This window comes from Labrus mixtus, chromosome 13 (genome assembly GCF_963584025.1).
Source record: "Labrus mixtus chromosome 13, fLabMix1.1, whole genome shotgun sequence".
In the NCBI taxonomy this organism is placed as follows: domain Eukaryota; kingdom Metazoa; phylum Chordata; class Actinopteri; order Labriformes; family Labridae; genus Labrus; species Labrus mixtus.
In genome coordinates this window covers 17,297,335-17,318,358 of record NC_083624.1, presented here as the reverse complement: position 1 = coordinate 17,318,358, position 21,024 = coordinate 17,297,335, and the positions used below count along the sequence as shown (strand labels likewise).

At 40.0% G+C, this 21,024-nt stretch overlaps 1 protein-coding gene across 1 annotated transcript in view; it reads right to left on the bottom strand.

Annotated features, from left to right (window-relative positions):
* LOC132987127 (inactive dipeptidyl peptidase 10-like) overlaps nt 1-21,024 on the bottom strand; it is a 92,247-nt gene that overhangs the window by 34,018 nt on the left and 37,205 nt on the right. Inside the window, exons 2-3 of the mRNA XM_061053982.1 lie at nt 1,287-1,398; nt 628-723 (exon numbers count right to left, since the gene is read on the bottom strand). Coding sequence (XP_060909965.1) covers nt 628-723; nt 1,287-1,398 — 208 coding nt within the window. The remainder of the gene's footprint in view (nt 1-627; nt 724-1,286; nt 1,399-21,024) is intronic.

Below are 21,024 nucleotides of genomic sequence, written 5' to 3'. Positions count from 1 at the left end.
CTGATATGAGATATATCAGTCGTATAGCTTCAGTTGCTGGAAAGCAATTTCTCCAGGAAGGTGAAAGTTTTCTTTGGTCAGAGAGCAGAGGACACAACAAACAGCAGCTATCATTAAAGCACATTGTGATTGTCTTCACAGTAGCAGCTGGAGTATCTGTATGCAGTCAGTCCCGTATCATAGCTGCACTGATTACTCTATTCTTCTGTCTCTGAACTGTGTAGAAGTGAAATCAGTGAAGCTTTGTGCATGAGCTCAAAGGAAAGATGAATGAGTATTAAAATACACATCCTTTCCTCTTTCTTGACTGTGCACTCTGCAGGGTTAACTTTGGTTTGTGCCATTTGCACGAAGCAGAGCATCATATTTTCTGATCTTTAAGTTGGATTTGTTATTAAAGCAACAAACCAGCTATGTCAGTGGTAAGATTTCAAAATTAAAGCTGTGCCAAAACTTTCTACAAGCAGTATAGTAACGTGCATATATTAGACAATAAATCTAAATAAAGTGTTGCAGTTGAATGTAATCCAGGATTTTGTAAGATTTACCGACATTAAAGGCATATGTAATGAGACAATCCTTCATAGAGATTCAGAGTTGTTGTTGTTTGTTTCCTCACATACTGACCACTGATCCACTTTGCATCAGGGTCATGTATCTGGAAGTTTCTTTGGAAGAGGTCATCTAGGGTCAACTGTGATCCAAAGAGTTTTCCACCGTCATCTGTAGGAGATTTAAAAACAACAACACATTTTAATATCAGACAATGTCTCCCCTGTGAAAACAAAATTAAATTAAATTAAATTAGGTCTCCCTGTATCAAGATACAGCTGAATTTTTTTTGACTGACAGTTTCAGAAGTTAATCTCATTCAGATGTTTTCAAACACATCAGCTGCACTCTGAATTGCCCTATCCTCATATTTTTCTCTATGCAAACAATTAAAACCTGTTTACTCGTGTGTGTGTGTGTGTGTGTGTGTGTGTGTGTGTGTGTGTGTGTGTGTGTGTGTGTGTGTGTGTGTGTGTGTGTGTGTATTCGGTGTGTGTGTTTAAGATACGTCTCAGACTGACTCTGGTTACCTGCTGTGTACTTTCACTGTTGCTCTGAATTAATAAAAATGCAAATGAAGGCAAAACAAACGGGAGAGATTGTAGCTTACAGGTCCTACTGTGAAAGGATATTGATGTAATATAGACAGACGCATGCTGAACACGGGAAATGTGAGTTTGAAACACTGCTAGAGTACATTTTGTTTTCTGTGATGCATCTGTAGGGAGCCTCACCTTTTGACAGCAGAACAATGGACAGTCCGATGAGAGAGAGCACCAGTATGATAACCAGCAGGGAGATGCCGATGCCCTTCCAGTTTTTATCTGCTGCAATCGCTCCTATGTCCTAAAAAAACAAGAGAAACAAAACATGTCAATACAAATGAAGCATGCAATACACCAAAATAAAAAATACACAAACAAAGGTTGGTGAAAAGGTTATCTATAAAGACAGACAAAGCGCTTGAGCAAGACAGAGAACTCACACCATTTGTTTAGAGCTGAATGAACCAGAACTCCCTTTTCGAACCATTGTAGTATTTTTACGACTTGGAGTTGAAGCCACTATAGCAAAACATTTAATATCAGCTTCTAATAGAAAGTGATTCAATGAAAGAAGTTGCAAGGCCTCACTTTTCATAGATGAAACCTGGGCGGGCCACCCAAGTATATTTTTATGAAATGTTTTATTTATTCATAAAATTGCTGTGTGAATGAGAGAGCGGGGGGAGAGAGAGAGAGCGAGCGCGAGAGAGTTCAGGCGTGCACTAGGACCTCACGGCTCCATACAACATAACAAAACTCCTGTTTAAAAAAACTTCCCTCTCAAGTCCTGCGGAGAGAAAAGACAGCAAAACCAAGAGAGCAGAATCACATCAGCAGAGAGAGAGAAGGTCCACTGTCCGTACACATCTCTCGTAAATGCACCGATAGCGGTGCCTTGCTCATATCAAAACTGAAGCATCTCATGGCTTTGTTCTAATCATGTTAATGTTCAGCTGCTTGCTGCTGGACTTCTATCAATACCAGAATATCGGATGAAACTTTCAGAACGCGAGGCGTACTCCTTGTGTTTGTGTCTGTGAGTGGATAAATTGAGCAGATTCAATTAATTTCGTTTTTGCAACAAACAACTATAGAGGTAAAAACACATTTGATATCAATACAAACCTAATATACCGTAAGATAAGAGTAGGAAAAAAAATTGATCCTCTGCACCGCTTATTGGTAGTAAGTTATGAAGTTGTTGAGCATGAATTATGATTTTATATGCTTTGCTTAGTATGGCCCTTATAAGGTAGAAGTAAGCAAAGCATGTTAAGATCAAAACATGTTTAACTTTGTGCTTTTTGTTTTGATGGATATAAAGTCATGTACAGACTAAGAAATGTTTGATATTCTCCACAGCTATGTTTCAACTGCAGAGTTTACCTGCACCAAATCTGAACTACCTACGACTTGACATAACAAAGGCAAAGAATAAATTCCACTTTCCTGGGTTTACTCAGCATTGTCAGCATGATTCCTTAATGCAACCTGCTTCTTCTAACCCCAGGGGCTCGATAAAAAGAACACAACAATTCTCTGCAGACCAGGCCCATTTCTGGACATATCTCAGCCTCCTCATCCCCCCTGTCTTCATTTAAAGCAGCTCTATTTCATTTACAGAGTCAGAGTGGTGTTATAAATAAATCTATCCGGCCTGAGCTCAAAGCTCCTGAAAAACCTGTCTGCGTATCTCTGGATCTGCTTGTTTTTCATCGGGAGGAAGATTCAAAGATAAATATCCTGGAGTCTGTCCAACTTTGTATCCCCTCCCAGTTCATCTCTTCATCTTCCACCTCGTCTTATAACATGTCTGCATCCCTCACAGGAGGAAGGTCATTTTCTACAGAGAAGGTTTCTGGCCCAGTCTAAGTTCAACATCATTCACTTTGTGCTGTCTTGTTTATTTTCTTTTCTGTTTAACCTCATTAGTCGGAGCAAACCTCATTACACATCAGGGAACATCATTTTCCAAAGCAATTTCTCCATCAGATCATTTTTCATAGACCTCCCGTGAAACACTGACTGTCTGTGAGGCCATGAAGCTTCTGATCATTCGCAATTTTCACATCAGGAAATGTATGAAATCTTGTCCTCCCCTGCTGTGAACCTGAGCCACAAGGAGCTGGACAAACCACTGTGAGCTCATTTTAAAGTCTGGTTTCATTTTCATTGATATAAAAGACGACTTAACACCACCACACGATTGTGAGTATTCTGTTCTGAAGGGTTGGTCATTTTTGAAAACTAGCATGATTTTGAAATTAGCATTTCCTCAGAGCTCTGTCTACACCCACCCCCTCCCCTCTCTGCTCCCTCAAAAGCCACGCCCCTCACTTACATGATCGAGCACAGGTGCTCCAGAAGCGGACCATAAAGCATCCATCAGTATTTACTAATCCATTCATACAAATTGACCTTCCGGTTGAGAGAAGACTGATTTCACCACTGAGCCACAACCGCCCCTTAATTTTTAACTCTCTCTCCTGATTTCTTGCTCTATTGTCCTATTCAAATAAAGGCAAAAGGCCCAAAAAAATATCGAATGATGATCAAATATGGAGAATATAAAGGGGCTTAAGGCAATAAATTCAGCTACACAGCCTGAAATGTCATTGATGTTTAGATGCTTACAAACAAGGAATGTACAAAAGTATAACCTTATCAATGAACCTGCTGTCAACTTTCTGTTTCCTCTGTCTGAGTCCAGGAAGAAACAATACGTGTGAAAAACATATTTAAAGTGAATCTCCACCTGACAAACTTCACTTTTACATAGTTCACATTCTGAGATAAATTACTCTTGGGAAAAAGTGAGAGAAAAAATATATAAAAGAGCGACACTTATCTTATTAGCCTACACATTTTGTTTGTATACATTGTGTATCTATAGTAGTTATAATGTTCAGTATTGTGACAAAGCAGGTCAGAGTGCTGCAGCCTCAGAGTCTTTTTAAAAGATTGATGTTTTCAAAGTCAGAGCATGAAGTCGATCCTGACATCTTCTCTGAGCTTGAAAATGCATTTTTAGATTTTCTTCTGTACGTCCGCCTGAGGTGGTCTCTTTAGTAATGCAGGGTTTGAGTGTGTGACAGCATACAGTAGAGCTACTTTACTCCCAAACAAACCTATTTTACCATTTCTGTATAACCAGAGGAGTTCTTAAGATGTCTGACCAGAGCTGTAAGGTTTGTCAAAACAGGCCTTTTTTTTTAGAGGACAGTTTGGATGATGAAGGGGGGTCTTTTTGTCAAGCCAAGTGGGACTTCCTCCGACTAAATCAAAAGGTCTTTAAATAAATCTAAAACACAGGGATGACTTCTGAGTGTGTTCAGATTTGACTGAATTATGACTTCATGAAGAATTTAAAAAGTTGGATTGAATCCATGCAGCCAGTCATTAAAAGTTCAAACATTTCCAGGGAACCTTCACTTCTTCCATGAGCTTTTCCCCCAAATCCACTGCTGCTCCAAACAAAGTCAGTGGGCTTCCCTATACGGCTGACCTCCCATGTATGTCCCCATCACTTTATCCTTTTACACAGTCTTGTTGCATGTTCTCGCTCCCCCTGTGCAACTCCTTAAAGGCCGCCTCACAGGAAGCATGCCACTTTGTTTCAAAACCTCTCGTTTTGTATTTCTAAAAACCTATGCTTTTTTTTCAGTGATCAACTTCTAGACTGGTATACATTTGATGTCAGAGTTCAGCTTGTGTTTTGGTTTCTTATAAAAAAGACTCTAGACATCCCCCCAAATCCTTCTCCTGATGATGCAAACTCAGGCCAAGCAGTGGCAAAGACACACACACACACACACACACACACACACACACACACACACACACACACACACACACACAGTAAAAACAGAATTCCCCCAGGATTAAAACAAAATGTGGGACCTTGAGTGAGTTCACATAAAAGAGGGATTCATCTTTCTTAATCCCTTGAAAATCTGCCATTACTGTAATTAGCTAAGTCAAATTCTAAAGCACATTACCTAACATATGTTTCTCTTTCTAGGATGAGAATGATGGAGGATGTGCTGGCGAAATAATAGACGGTTTTGTCAGAGAAAGAATAGCAGAACGACTGAACTCAATTATATCAGACTGAACAGTTAAGAATGGAAATTAAGTCAGGGGAGCATTAATGAATGTGAGAAAGCAAATGTCACACGGGGTTGTGAAATCATGTGTGGACGCTCATGTCAGTAAAGTGCAGTTAAATACACACTTTGCTTTTCAGCTGGGACTGCATCAGATGCATCAACGCAGAGCTGAGATTTAGGTCTGAAAATCTCTTTCAGACTTTGCTGTGTTTTAGAGGTCGATAGGGACGGGCATTGCAAATTAGCTTAGGCTATAAATGCTGTTAATATGTTGCATCAGTTGTCTTTCTCCATACTTGTACCGATACAAATAAACGTTAAAATGCTAATTAAAGGAATTTCAAACATGCAAGTAAAAATGTGATTAATCTCAATTAACGATTGAAATTCAGCGATTAAGCAATTTTAAAGATGAATCATCTGACACCCTCATATGAAACTGTAAAAGATCAAAGGGGTCGATGTCTTAATGAGGACTAGCAAAGGCGCTGATTGTCAACAGACACGGCAGGCAACTGCTTGCTGAGGGCTGACAAACTTTAAACCACAGCAGTAGCTCAAAATGTGTACATTTTTGCAATGACAGTAGGAAACCTCCCTAATGGGGCCCCATCTGACAGCACTCTCTCATAGCCCTGCTTATCATCTCATGTATTAGTCCTGTGACAAACACAGCTGGTCAATGAAAAACACTGAAGGAAAATTAAGAGGAATGATCCGTCGAGGAAGAGCATGAGGGCACTGGTAGATATAATAGTGACTGGAGGGGCCCCCAATTAATTTTTCCCTAAGGCCCCAACAGACTCTAGACCGCCATTGAGGACTAGTCCTGTCCACACAGGTATTTTATGCACGTTAACATTCACTTTAACATTCAGCTTTTGCACTGAGACCAAATGTTCAACTTTACAGCTCGGGAGGAAAAACAAATTTACCAGTGTGAAAACTTCCTGGTCTCTACTTGGCACATTACATATTTATTAGATGTATTAACTAAAGAGGTGACACTCTGCAGAAGGCACCTGAGGCTGTTTCACTTGAGGTACAAACTGCCACCATTGTTAAAGTGCCTGCTACACAACATATCTGCTCTTATTTACTTCTCATCTACGATTTCAGCCTGATTTATCTGACCTTCGACCGTCTCTGCAGAAATTCCAATCTTAATGCTTTTTTCACAAGCTGTTTTGGCCAAGAGGATAATACACTCTTTATTTGTATTTAACCTGGCTGAATTAATACGAGCAGCTTGCACCTGTTAACAAAGACAAGCTCAAGAAATTGAGTGCATGATGTGCCTCATTCAATATTTATCTGTGCACTTTGGCAGACGAGGACAACATTTACATGATGAATTGGCAGAAGGAAATATTCTAATAAATATCACCAAGGCTGAGTGTGAGAGATAATATATCACCCAGCTCTGAGAGAGGAGCCAGGTCCACTTGACATTTCTGTCAAATAAAAGCAGGGAGGAATGCTCTGCTTCAGCGGTTATTCAGGACACTGAATATTAAGAGAACGCATGAGAGAGAGAGATGTCCTTTATTTGAAAAAGAAAGCTGTAAAGCTGAGCCATGACTGATGTCCTGTTTTTAAACTAAACCTGGAGAGATAAAGCATTCTGTAGATGGAGATAGAATTGATTCATTTCTTATCCGGGACAGAAACAGGGTCATGTTATACTTACAGATGTAAAGATTTAAATGTGAAGAAACAAATGCCTTGTTTATACGTATGCGCTGTCACTTCTGAGAATGTGAAGAATGGCTAATTAGATTCTGAAGCCTCCTCTGACAGGTATGCAGACAGCATGGCGGACCTGCACAAATGTTTTGTTCTAGGCTGGGGGTGGAGTGCATGTGTGGAGATACCCGGGGAGGGGAGGGGACTTTTTTCTACCAGAATCCCACTGTGACATCACAAGGAGAGCAAATTTGAAACGGAGCAGTTTTCTCTGTGTTGTAAGACTTATGCAGACCACAAACAAAGGACTGGATGGGTTTATTTCACATTTTGTGGGTTGGTAGACACTCAGGTTACACAGATATATGTTCAAAAACACTGTACAAGTGGATTTTTCATAATATGTCCCCTTTAGGAAACAATTGTGTAGTATGTACTTCACTGCGTCTCAGTACATCTTTTGTACTTTTCTTCTACCCACACAAAGAAGAGACTCAGTTTTCATAACAAGCCTGCCAAAACAATCTGTTTTAATGGACCCACTTTGATTGGGCGCCTTGGCCCTGGAGGGTTTACATTGTAATCATTACAGACTGTGTTGAAGCTGCCTGCTGGAGCAAACAAGTGAAGAAATCTCAAACCTTTTTCATCTCTAAATATGTAACATAGGGTCCAGTTTGAAGTTCAGATGTAAACTATCAAAGGAAACACAATAGCTCTGATCTGATCTGGCCAGCAGGAACAAAATCAGAACCAGAGCGGCTTTACTGTGATTGCACAACAAAATGAGGTGTTTCTCTTTAGTGGTGCATCATTACAACATAAAAACAGCATCATTCAGCACATGAAAAAATAAAGAAACCACTAGAAACATATATATATATAGTCAAATTATCACTACCTGTGGGTCAGTCTTTAGTCTCTTGTAGTTAGTAAATGTAAAATGGACTTGAGCTTGTATAGTTATTTTCTAGTCTTTACATCGCTGGTCACACCTACACATTCAAGGCAAGGCAAGGTTATTTCTATAGCACATTTCAACAACAAGGCAATTCAAAGTGTTTCACACAACATCAAAAGCATCATGACAGAGGGAAAAAAATAAATATTTAAATAGAAAATTTAAAAATCACTAAAACAAACAATTCAGAATCACAGAGAAGAACCATTCGGACATTTACTACCTCCTGATATTCCAGATTTTATTAAGGGAGTCGGTTTGGTTTACTGAAACCAGGACACATTTTTATTAATCTCGAATATTCAGTTTATTGCCTCTTTCGTAGCAATCTTCAATTATCCAGTAATTGGTATCACAAGATATGTTTAAAGTCCTTCTAAGGACTCTTCAATTACACTTACACAATTCACACACTGATGGTAGAGGCTGCTGTGTAAAGTAACCATCAGAAGTATGTAATCCATTCATGCAGATTTATACGCCTCAGATGAAGCAGGGTTAAGTGTCTTGCCCAAGGACACATCGGACATGTTGCTGCAGGAGCTGGGGATTGGACCCCTGACCCCTTCTCCACCCCCAGCTTAGAGCAAAACATTTGCGCCGGTCCGCCATTTTTATTCTCGCTATACAGAGTGATGTCTGCCGGGAAAACTCAGGGTTGGTATCAGAGGTGTAAAGTAACGAATTACATGCGTAACTGTAATTGAGTAGTTTTTTGCTGTACTTACTACTTTGAAATCTGTACTTTTACTTTTACTCAAGCAGGTTTTCTGTTAAGTATTGTAATTAGCTACATTTTAAATCACATCTGTTACTGAGTAAAAAAAAATAGGCCTGCTATGAATGATTTTCCCTCATCGCACCGGAGCGACGGCCGGCTGGCTCCTCCCCTTGCAAATAAAAGTTGTTTAATTGAGGGACTAGAGAAAAGAAGAATAACATACTGTACTCACTGCTTAACTGTGTTTCTAGATCACAGTCATTTCAGGTAAATGTACATGCAGTGTGAAGATACGAGCATAATAAAGATCGCTAGCATTAGCATGCTAACACAACAATGCAGCGCGAGTTGTTTTGGTTTCATGCTGGTGCTCAAGGGCGACATCTGCTGGATTAAAAAATTGCATATAAAGCCTTTAAACATTTCTCTTCATAAAACAGCTGATTACTTGAACATATAATCCTTGATTATTTATTTATGTATATTTTGTTTTTGTCAATGGGGTAGAAAAGAAAATGTTTATCTGAAAATATAAATCTTTGTAAAGATTGACCAATTAAATAAACTTTGAGATTAATATCCTCTCGTCCTTTTTTCACGACACACAAGAGATGCGTTGTTAAAAAAAGTAACCAAGTAACTTTTACTTAAAGTACATTTTAAACAAGTTACTTTTTACTTTTACTTAAAGTACATTTTAAACAAGTTACTTTTTACTTTTACTTGAGTACATTTTTAAACTGGTACTTTTACTTTGAGTACATTTTTAAACTGGTACTTTTACTTTGAGTACATTTTTAAACTGGTACTTTTACTTGAGTACATTTTTAAACTGGTACTTTTACTTGAGTACATTTTTAAACTGGTACTTTTACTTTGAGTACATTTTTAAACTGGTACTTTTACTTGAGTACATTTTTAAACTGGTACTTTTACTTGAGTACATTTTTAAACTGGTACTTTTACTTGTACTTGAGTAAAATTTTATCAAAGTAACAGTACTTTTACTTGAGTAGAATATATTAGTACTCTTTACACCTCTGGTTGGTATACCAACTGAGCCATCAGTCAAGTATAGAAGTTTAGCCCACCACAGTTTATGATAAAGAGTATTAACAGAGAACATTGGATTTTTTCTCTTTTTTAATCACCCAAACATTTTCGTCAAACACAAATAAATTAAATAAACCCTTAAAAAGTTTTGTTCCAAGATTTTTACTGAGAGTAGATATCTAAAGGCTTTGCAGTGTTCTTCAGTATGACACAGTAAATCTGAGACACTTCAAACCCACGGTGGATGCTCAGAAGCAGGAGATTCAGCAGGCTGGAGGGATGCATCACATTAGCACCACAGGCTCGGAGCGTGGCTGAAGTGCCGCTCCCGAGTGTGTTATCGAGCAGCCGCAGCTTGCTGGTGGGTGGTTTTGGTGGGCTGCGTATGTGTGTGTGTGTACGAGTGTGTGTGGAGCACCATATGGGAAGTAGGGCAAGTATTTGGAGTGCATGACAGCAATTCAACATTTAACTTTTTTTTTTTCTCTCATTTTTTTCTGTCCTGCCTCTCTCTCACTGTGGCAGAGAAGGTTCAGGTGGTCTTGAATGGTGGTCAATCTTCATTTGTGCGAGGTTAAGAAATAAATTCCACACTGTGTATGCATGCTGCAGAGGTGTCACTCAGACTCAGGCATACATCTGATAACCTTGGACTCACCTTGACATTACCAAAATAGACTCTGCTTTGACTTAAACACCAATGACTCACTGCTCGGGCTTTTACTTTGAAAACATAGCCATTCAACCAGTCAAGCCTTTTCACCTTGAACAACTCAATATCATCCCCACGCCCATAGATTTTAGGTTATATAACATAAAGTGCCCACAGAAACAAACTCCCCCCTCACTGACATACAGATTTTTTGAGTGAATCAAAACAAAAGCAGAAGTCCATAATGTTTGAGATTCTCACCACCTTAAACTGCAACACATCAATGTATTTTACCAGTCAAATGTCAGGGATCATCTTTAATCACATCATCCACTAACCACTGTCAGTGCACCACAGCCTGCGCTGTTAATGACCTCGAACATTAAGGAATGAAAACTCAGAGCCAGGTTTAATGAATTCATGTGACGGGTTATAACAAAGTGAGTTTTTCATGCACAGACAGCTTCTCCAGACTCATTTGCAGAGGTGAGCGGAGCCAAATTGAGGTCAGGAAAAAGGTAGTGATGTTATCAGCCAATTCATCTCCTTTCAATGAGCTTTTTAATTAAAGGAAAGACAAGTCAGCTAAAGGTAGTCTCCTCATCCTGGCTGCTGCTGAAACAGGAAAGGACTGCCATTTCTGAGAAAAGCAATCAATTGATTTTTTTTCTGCAGTAGTACAATTACGACCATTTGCCGTATGATAATAAGGTCAGTAAGACATTTTATCACTTATAGGATTTTGACAGGACGTTGGATTGCTGTTTTCTCTTCTTACACTTTTCTTACAAGATGCAGAATACTGTAAGAAATCATCAGCCGTGATGTTTTTAATGCCTATAAAGACGGGGCGCAATAGCCTATGTTGCGCTCCCCGTCTATGGAGGCTGCAGTCCTCATTGCAGTGCCACCCAATATTTCCTGTCTCTCTTCAGCTGTCGTAAAAAGTTATGTTCACTTCTATCGAACATACCAACACTGAGGCCGAACAAAAGTTTTCCTGTCTTAATATGAGGGGGGTGGGTGGCTCTTTATGTATCCATGGCTGACAGAGACATTTAAAAGTAACAGTGTTGACTGTGTTGCAGGTTTATACTTCTTCGTGATGTCTAACAAAGAACCTTGAAAAATACATTTTTACAAGCACAGACAATAGGTGAGCAGCCTCTTAACAACAGCGCTAACAGCAAGAGCATTAATGATTTTAAGTAGGTGGGATGGACCAGCAGGGATTCTGAACTCTTTGTTTATTTCAGTCACAACGCTTTAAAAGTCAACTGCCAGCTTGGCTTCCATCAAATACAGAATAGCATTATAAACTCAACCTTCACTGTTAGCTTCATCAGTTTCTTTCAAAGCTTCTTTTGAAGGATGAACAGGTTGAAGTTGTTGATGATGTTTCACCTCTTATTCAACATGCTTCTTCAGTTCTAGATGGACTGGGTATCAGATGGAAATGTGAGCGTCTGTGGCTCATTAGTATTCTAGTTGTTATGTTGTAAAATCTTAGTTGATAACAGAGTTGTTATAACTCTGACACCTAGCGTTTAAAATAGGTACTGCAGTCAAATTTCAAAATATTTCACTGAGCTTCAGAAAATGTGCGCTCAAACAGGCCGTTTGGAGATTTTCCCTTCATGACATCACAAAGGGCAGTAACCCCTCCTCCAGGTGGGTGACACTTCCACAGCTAGGTGTTTGTTCTGCCCTCTGAGTCTGCCTTCCCGAGCCACCCAAGCCCTTCCAGTGAGGGGCGTGGTCAGACACAGCTCATTTCCATTTAAAGGTACAGACACAGAAACAGCCTGTTCTGAGCAGGGCTGAAATAGAGGGGTTTATAGGCATGATCAAATACAGGATCAGAGTGGATTTAGAACAAGAAACTTCACACACAGGTTTTGGGGAGCTCTGAGACTAATTTAAACTGGTTGAAAATGAGGAGAATATGTGACCTTTGAACCTATAGTGTATCTTACAAACTTAACAACCCAGAGAAAGCATACATCACTGTGTCTTCCGTGAGACACTTTTGATAGACTTCTGGTTTGTTCTATTGATGCAGCCCTAATCCAGAGTAACCTTTACATGGATCAACAGATATGACACATTGATTTCTACAGCAGTTGAACCTAAAATAGAAATCTTGGATTTGAAGAACAATAAGTGTTATTTAAGTTTTAAACTTTAATTTCTTCAGTATTAAGTTCATTCCTAAATGACAGTTTTCTAAATGTGTTTAATTTCTCTGTTCTGAAACTGTGATGCTTTTCTCTCATTAAATTCACATCAAATATTCAACCTTTGACTCATCGTTTTAAGCTTGGCTCTCTTCTTTAATTGTTATTTGACTTGTTAAATGAGAAATGATCTGAGGCAACAGAATATGTTTGACAAAAAACAGAAGTGTCATCAACTCAGCTAATGAAATGCAAACAAAGCTGGAATAAAGCAGTACTAACCAGAGGTTATAAGATCTAATGGAGAATCTAAACAGAATTACGCACAATGTAGTCACCACTACATGATGCATAATGAGCTTTGTCACTGAGCTAAACGCCATACAAATATTGTACAAGTTAATACAAAAGGGTGATTGCAGAATATAATGAATTAAGCGTCTCTTTTGTCCATCAACAAGCTTCCCGTGGTGTTTGTTTATCATGAGAACGTTCTCTGGCTTTATAATAAGGTGTCGGGTGTATCACTCCAGATGTTGGAGGGGAATCATTATCACCATGGTGATATTCAGGTCCTGACTTTGAAAATGCCTCCGAGGGCAGACACTCAATTTATCAACCACGCCAACAACAGAGGAGTCGTTTTCACCTTGAGCGATGACCAGATGAGCCGGCATGCGACATGTTCAGATTGATTTCTTCTCTGACTTTAGAAGTTTCCTACAAACAGAGGCGATCATAATAACTTGAGAGTGAATTTTGCATGATGAAGACACAAAATATCTCAGTCCTGATTCTTTGTATTTTTGCAAGAAAATATAAGAATATACAGATCAGTGGGTGTGTTCATTTCAGTGGTGGCCCTGAGAGCTCAACTCACTGCAATTCAAGAAAAGGCATGCAAAATCAGCGTTGAAGGCCTTGTGCTGTTGTTTTGTAGGCTGCTCTTGTCCAGAAAATGGAAGCTTGAAGGACATTTAGAGTGCTGACTTTTTCGACTCATTTTAAGTCTTGTTACTGTCGTGCACCTGGAACTTTATTCATTGTGGAGTGTGCTCCTTTTTTGCTGTTTTAGTAAAACTCATAGCCAGTGTACTGTACAGTAGTGATAGCAGCACACATCCCTTCTGTGTTTTTTTCCCAAGATTCCTTGGAGGGGGTTTGGGATGAAAAGGTTTTATCTGAAGAACACAAGGGAGAAATACACATTTGAAGTATAGCTGGACATTATTTCCATAGTGTCCCTAGTGTCCATTTATCCTCTCATGAAATGACACTGAAGTAACAACCATCTTTTCCAGCTCCAATTCTGCCTCTCAACAGTTTGACGTCACCGAGTTTCTATCAGAACTAAAACCGTTACTCCACAAACATAATAATGAGCCTGTCACCGCAGTGTCCACCGTGTGTTTACTGGCACATATCCTGTCTCTCCTCACCATCTGCTGTCATGAGAGGCATTATGCGAGGGTGGACCTTTTCACAGAATGGCTCGCGGATAAGATGCGATGCTGCATCTGACAGGGAGGGAAACGATGCACCGCCCGCCTCACCATGCGGCACATCTCATTACCCCAGCCACCCTGTCGACAGCGGGATCATAATTAATCTTCATTGAGCCGCTGGGCTGTCGGGCTGACAGGCTAAATGATTGGGGCGGTAGTGAGGGTGGATAACAATGTCCTCCAATGCGGCGTTAAAGTGGGATTCAATGGAGTTTAATAGCATGTTGAGGAAACACAGCTAGTCGTGGCTTACTGTGACGGTTGACTCTTAAAGGAGGTGAGCAGCAGAGCCACAACAAGGGTTCAGTGGTTTGAGTCCCAGGTGGATTACATAATTATGTAAAGTATTATCAGTGCAGTGCAGTAGATCAACATCATGGTAGAGCAGTTTAGTGTAATGCAAATGGAGTTTAAATCGGCCTGCTGTGACTCAAAGCTGCAGAGGAGTGGAGAAGTTTTTAGGTCATATTTTTTTATAACGGTGTAGGCATGGCATCCCACTCCTCTGATTTAAATATCAACTTCTTATGTTTACCAGTCCGAGTCTCCCCCGACATGAAGGTTCAGAGATTTGTTTACGTCCCAGCAGTAGCCAGAGGGTGATCAATTCACCGAATCGATTCTAACTCCTTTAGAGCTCATCAGTTTATCACATTGCAAAACAGCCTGCAGAAAAACCATTTATTCCCGCAGTAATGGCACGCACGCGTATAATGTGATTTCTGCACAACTCATGACCACGGATGCTTCAGACTGTTTGACTGAGCTTCAATCAGCTACGATCTAGAGATGCAGATGCACTAATGGATTCAATCTTTAAAGGAAGCAAAAGCCCCTTCTACTCGGCTTGTTCAACACCGGCCTGGTATGCTATTTCCTCGACTCGTTGTTTTTCTTATAAAAAGCTACAGGGGGAGGATGGTGGGGCGAAGTCGTTCTGCTGTTAAGCAGAGGAGTAAGTAGCGATACATGTGGAAGGAGATAGTGACAGAGACTCCACTTTCTGTGCAGACTGGATACTTTTAATGTGCACAAGACACTGATGCTTTTATTCTACAAATCTTTTATTGAGTCTTTTTCAAACTTTTGTTTTAGCTCATGGTATGTCAACCTTTCAGTGCACAACAAAAAGCATCCGTCCAGTATCGTTAAAACAGCCAGTAAAATAATTGACACACTGCAGCTTTCCTCATCAGATATCTGGAACAGACAAATAGTGAGGAGAGCGAGGTCGATCTTGGCCAGTGCTGACCATTTGTTCTTCTCCCCTCTGGTTGGAATCTGCCCAGGGCCAACAGAGCAACAGATACACATGTCTGTATGTTCCTCGTGCAATTACTGTGCTCAGTCTTCTTTAAACCTTGACTGCACTTTCCGGCAGCACTATAGTATAGCACTTTATTTACAATGCTACCATTCCAGTTTTCTTTTCTTTTCTTGGTTGTATTCCATCAGCTTATGTTGCACTGCTGTAAATCACATTTTCCTTCCAGCGACAATGAAGGTCTGAACTGAACATTTCCCTCTGTTGTTTGAGCACCATGCATTTGTTAAGTTATGAAAGAAAGTTAAGTCTCCATTTATCCATGATGTAGTTAAACATCAAACACAATCATCTCTCTCCAGAAGTGACACACGTGTTGTTTCTCCTGGTGTCATAAATTAGCTGTTTGCGTATTTTTCCTGTTTTCTACATTTAAATAGCTGCTCAAGAAACTCAAAAAACATCAACAACACACACAGCAAAAAGTTATTTGTAAAGAACATGGCACCTGGAACAAATGACGTTTTCACTGTAACGATGACTTAGGTCAAATGTTCTTGTAAAGCACATTTCAGACACAAGACCGATCCAATCACCACATGTCCTTACACAAAATAACTAAATGTTTATTAGAAATATCCTTTCTACAAGGACCTGTGTCCATCTAGAGTCCTTCTCTGAGCGCCAGCGTCTTTTTTTCAAATGTTCCAAATGAGGAGAGAATGATCACGGCAGGCGGCCATCTGGAGAAAAAGCCCAGCGCCTAACGTAATTTTCTCGACTGCTAGAGCAGAACTAGCCAGTTAGCCTGTCTTGATACTGTTTTATACAATTGCAGAGGCTAAAGCCTGATTTAAACGTCTGTGTCAAATCTACCACGTCCTCTGGATAGCATTGTGTTTCCACCATTATGCTATCACTGCCAGATTCAACATTCTACAGCAGATAAAACTAGAACCCTTTTTATCAGCTCCAAATCCAACATTATACGTTTGGTTTCAGTCGCCTTGGTTTCCTGTACACAAACAAGCAGAGAATGTGACTGAACCAGAAACTGGCGACATATCAATTACAGAAATGGCGCTGGCGATTACCGTTTTTACAGATAGTGTTGCAGAGCTACGCAGACACACCAACGTACGTAGTGCTCATGACGACGTAGGCCACTATGATGTAGCTATGGGGAACATTTGATGCAGAATTATAAACCAGGCTTATGAGACGGGAGAGGACGGTGACAGATGAAGATAACAAGATAAACAGGAAGTGACTGATTAAGAGTGTTCATCCAACATTCAGATGTTATTCATAACAGATTGAGAGGTACCCTTATGCTGCATTATTCTATCACTATAAAGAGACGTTCAATGGGAAGCAAAGCACACCAAACTGAATTCCTTCATCATTTTCTGGCACCTCTCAGGTGAGCTTAATCCTTTTCTATTTCCTGTAGGTGTCTCACTAAACTGAGCACCATCTGGTGAGGCTCATCGAACAAGAAACCTTTCTCGGTGTGCAAAATCACAGAGGCACAGTTCTTAATCCTAAACTTCTCTCTGAATTTAAATTATGGACAGACAAGCAAAATCTCGGACCATGTAATTTAAGACATCCATGTATTTAAGACATCGGACCTCCACCAGAGAAGTAAAGCCAGGGTTTTAACGCAGTATAACAGCAGGAAAGCAGAGGCAACATGGAAAACCGACATCACTTTGGACCTGTGTTTTGCTGAGCCAGTTGAGTAGGATCACTTCTTAATACTCGCTGCTGAGTTAAATGTAATTCTCGGATTTCAGGTGTATTCAAGTCAGTCAAAGAGGCTCTAATCCAAATTGAACCGCTACAGAATTTGTGGCAGCTATTAAGAGTCTGAAGCTGAATGAAGCCGACTGAAACCCAATATTCCTACAGCCGTACAGGGAATTTTGTAGAAGCAAAGAGAGGTACAAAGAAACTCTCCCTGCGCTGGAATTTGTGGGAGAAAACAATTAGATTAACTGTTAATGGATTTGCAGAGCAGCTCTCACTGTCAGTCTGCGAGGCACTCTGACAGCGCAGCTCATCTTTCTTACTCTATTTAAACACACTGAATCATAGCGGAATATCAATTCTGAATATGTGACGTGCTTGTTAATTTATGAGTAGACGTTTTGAAATTAATGTTTGTTCTACAGGGTTAATCGTCACGGTGGCTTAAGATGGTTGTGATGATGATGCCTGGATCACATGGTTGTAAACTGTATTTCAGCAAGACATGTATCAATTGGTCATACCTGCACAACTCACATTCTCATCAGTTATAGTTTGTGTTAATTGCTAGTTACAAATGTGAGCATGCATAAAAGGTTAACTAGGATGGTAAATGGGGAAAAATGAAGGCCCAAATATGCTAAACACAAGTATCTAGGGTATTTTTTTTTAAAGTTGGCACACATTAGCATGCAAAGTTCCCATTTGTCACAACATCTTTTCATTTCTTGCTCATCAAATTCAATAAAAAAAAAAATTAATTTGTCCCTGGGGGCCAGTACAAACATACTTGAAGTCAATGGCCTGTGAAAAAAAGATTTAAGTTATTGTATACTTCATGCCTGTGGTGCAATGAGTACTTTGTGTAATCGAGTGTATCCAACTACAGACTTAAACACTTTCAAATACTAAAGACATTTTAGCAATATGCTGCACAATTTTGCAAATACTGTGTGCATTACATGCTCAGTATTCAAGAGACTATAACCTGTTGTGATTTATTCCCATTACACTTCTCATTGAGCTTTACAAAAATAAACAATGAACACACAGCCGCCCTTGTGTGAAGAGGTTTGTGTTATCAGCTGTGATTGAAGCTGTTGGAAATACAAACTAGCAGACTGGCATTTCCTTCTAACCTACTTCAATCTCTACGGGTTCACCTGAGCCCACAGCAAGCAAGCTTCAAACTGTTGCATTGTAACGTGTCCTGACCCATCTATTACTGTACGAATCTTTGTTTGTTTTTTTTGTCCACAGAAGTATATCAGAAAAATAGAAAATATGTCACATACTACAAAACATTCCATTATGCTGTTAGCCGACAATCCTGTGCTCATGGAAGTGAAATTCACTTCAAGTTCTGACAACTGTTTGGCTCAGTATGACATCATCATCACAGCTTTGTATGTCTTTTGTAATATTTTGCTTTAACAAAAAAATACGTCCATGACTCTTCTGGAATCTAGAGGAGCAGAGCTCGAGGAAAACAGCCTCACATTGCCTCGTATTGCATCAGGAATTCTAAATTGACTGAATGAGTTTTGGATGCCGGTTCATACGATGTAATGTCAACACGCAAAGTGTAACATGATTTGAATGAGGAAAGGAATCATTGAAAACACACAGCAGGGTTTTCACGTGCAAATTGCGAAACTGCTTACTTGACAGGGTGTAAATCAGGTGAATATTGGACAGTGTTTGCAGCCGATGGGAATAGATCGTCTGTGCTATTAAGGCATCAAAATGCTCCTGAGCTGTATTCTTTGCAGAGAAATACTGGTAAAATAGCATGGAGGCAATTTACTAGGTGCTTAAGACTGCATTACATGTCATGCCTTGATTTATCTCCTGGCACAGCGCTTCGGTCTATCTCAGGCCAGGTGATACAATTAAGTGTGTGGGAGGTAGTGTTTGGAGCACAGATTAGTGTTGAACCTCCTTGTTATTCATTCCTGATATTATTACACCCCTGAATTATTGGGTGTGTCTAGGAAAACTTAAAATGGAAAAAAGGCAGAGAGCACAGACTCCAAGAGAGCTGATAATCAAACTGTGAATGCTGGATCCATGAGGTTCCTAGACACCTATACACAAGGGGACACAATATTTAAAATGTGACTCGTCGACAAATCTGTTGTGGCTGACAGAGAGTTGTGTTTTTTTTAAGACATTTTTGGGGACTTTTTGCCTTCACTAGAAGTTTCACTATATTTGTGCATAACAGATGGTTTTTAACTCAGTATTTATAGCTTATACAACGGTTTCAAGTTTGAATACATTACAACAGGTTTTTCATCCTAATACTAAAGGTATCAGGTCATCATATATCTATTACTTTTTCCTACAAAAGCACAAATTCCTCACAACTGACCACAGAGGGTTTCTAACGCTGTCAGCGGAGCACCTGTGGCATCAGGCTGATCTATCACAGACCTGCATGAACAGATGGGCTCCAATACATCGTTAGTACCCACAATCCACAGGGGCGTCCGTGGCATCATAATCAGTGTGTGATTCAACTCTGGTCATGAATATTCATGCTGTCTCCCAGACAATGTGATGAAAGCTGAGGCCAAAGTTCCACTGAGCATATGTGCCTGGATATGGATCAAATTATCATCCTCGGCCTCGTTCATCACTGGATATTTTTGGGGCAAAGGATTGAGTGGGAGTCTGTATGATGCACGGTTGACCATCCCATGGTTGACATGCATTAATGGATATTTTAACCATCCCAGGTTAAAATCTTTAATATTTTGTTTAAATGTTTAAGCATAATCGTTTTATCTCACAGGTCTCTCCCAGCTCGCTGGATTTAGTCTACTTGCTAGAGTAGAACTTTTCAGCCTGGAGAACAGGATGAGGAGGTGATGGACTCCTCTATTAACCAACTTGTCACTCATCATCACGTGACCTGTCCTGGGAAACAGAGCAGGGCAAGGTGCGTCCTCTGTTTCAGTAGTCTGCACCTTCCTTATTTTGTTTGCTGTCACACGTTTTAATCTGCTCCACTGATTGCTTTTGCCTGGCTTGGCTGACAGCCCTACAAAGCCCAATCACAGTGGCCCGAGTTGATGTCACTGCTGCCCAAATATAATCAACTGGACGGATTATGCTAATGAACTCACATCTGAAGAGCAGTGTAAGCCTCTGAACTAAAATAACTAACCGACTCCCAGTCAAAGCATGTGACAGAAATGTCATTTTCTCTTGGGACATCCCACTGTGTTATCTGTACAGATAGAGTGGTGTACTAAACCTTGGTTTTTTCTCTCTCTCTCTGTCTGCCTTTATTCCCAACACATCCTGCTGGACATCTGGGTTACAAGTTGACCAATTAAAAAAGAGCTTCATGTCTGCCAGTCTACAGGAGGTCTTTGCCTCAAAACAACTTAGTGGATGGATTAAGGGAATTGCTCCTATTTGGTTTCCGTCTTTGGCTTGCTGATCACACATCTGCCAGGGTATTCGACGAGACATAAATCGCCTTAGAAACAAATATTTTTAGCATGTACAGTATTCCTGTTGTCCAACATGTAAGCAGAGAAACGGAAAAGCATTGAAGTCTAATTTGCAAGTTACTGTAAGCTTTACATTCACGATTCTTTGGTTCCACATAGAAGGAATGTATCAGGAGAACTCAATCATTTCCCTTAAATGTTGAGGTTGCCGAGAACAAAGCGTTGAATATTTCTTGTTTTTCTCTGTGGTGTGAGGCTTTGATGTGAAAACAAATGTGGCATCTGATCCACAGTGTGAAAGCAGAGTACAAGGAGAACTGTGTGATCAGCTTTTTAAAGACATGTTGCCTTCATACACGGAGTAAAACAAGTGGACATATTTAACTAGTTAGGCACCAACACTTCAAAGCTGTCAAACCCATGCAATGCTTTGTGAAACGCTGGTGACGTTCAAAGCTTTGGACATAATCAGTCATGTGACAGTGGCCATTCAAGCTACTGTACAGCACAAAGAGTCCAAACACGGTGGTTCACTCGACAAACACAAGCTTCAAAGCATCGGTATCGTTTTCCCATCTCTATG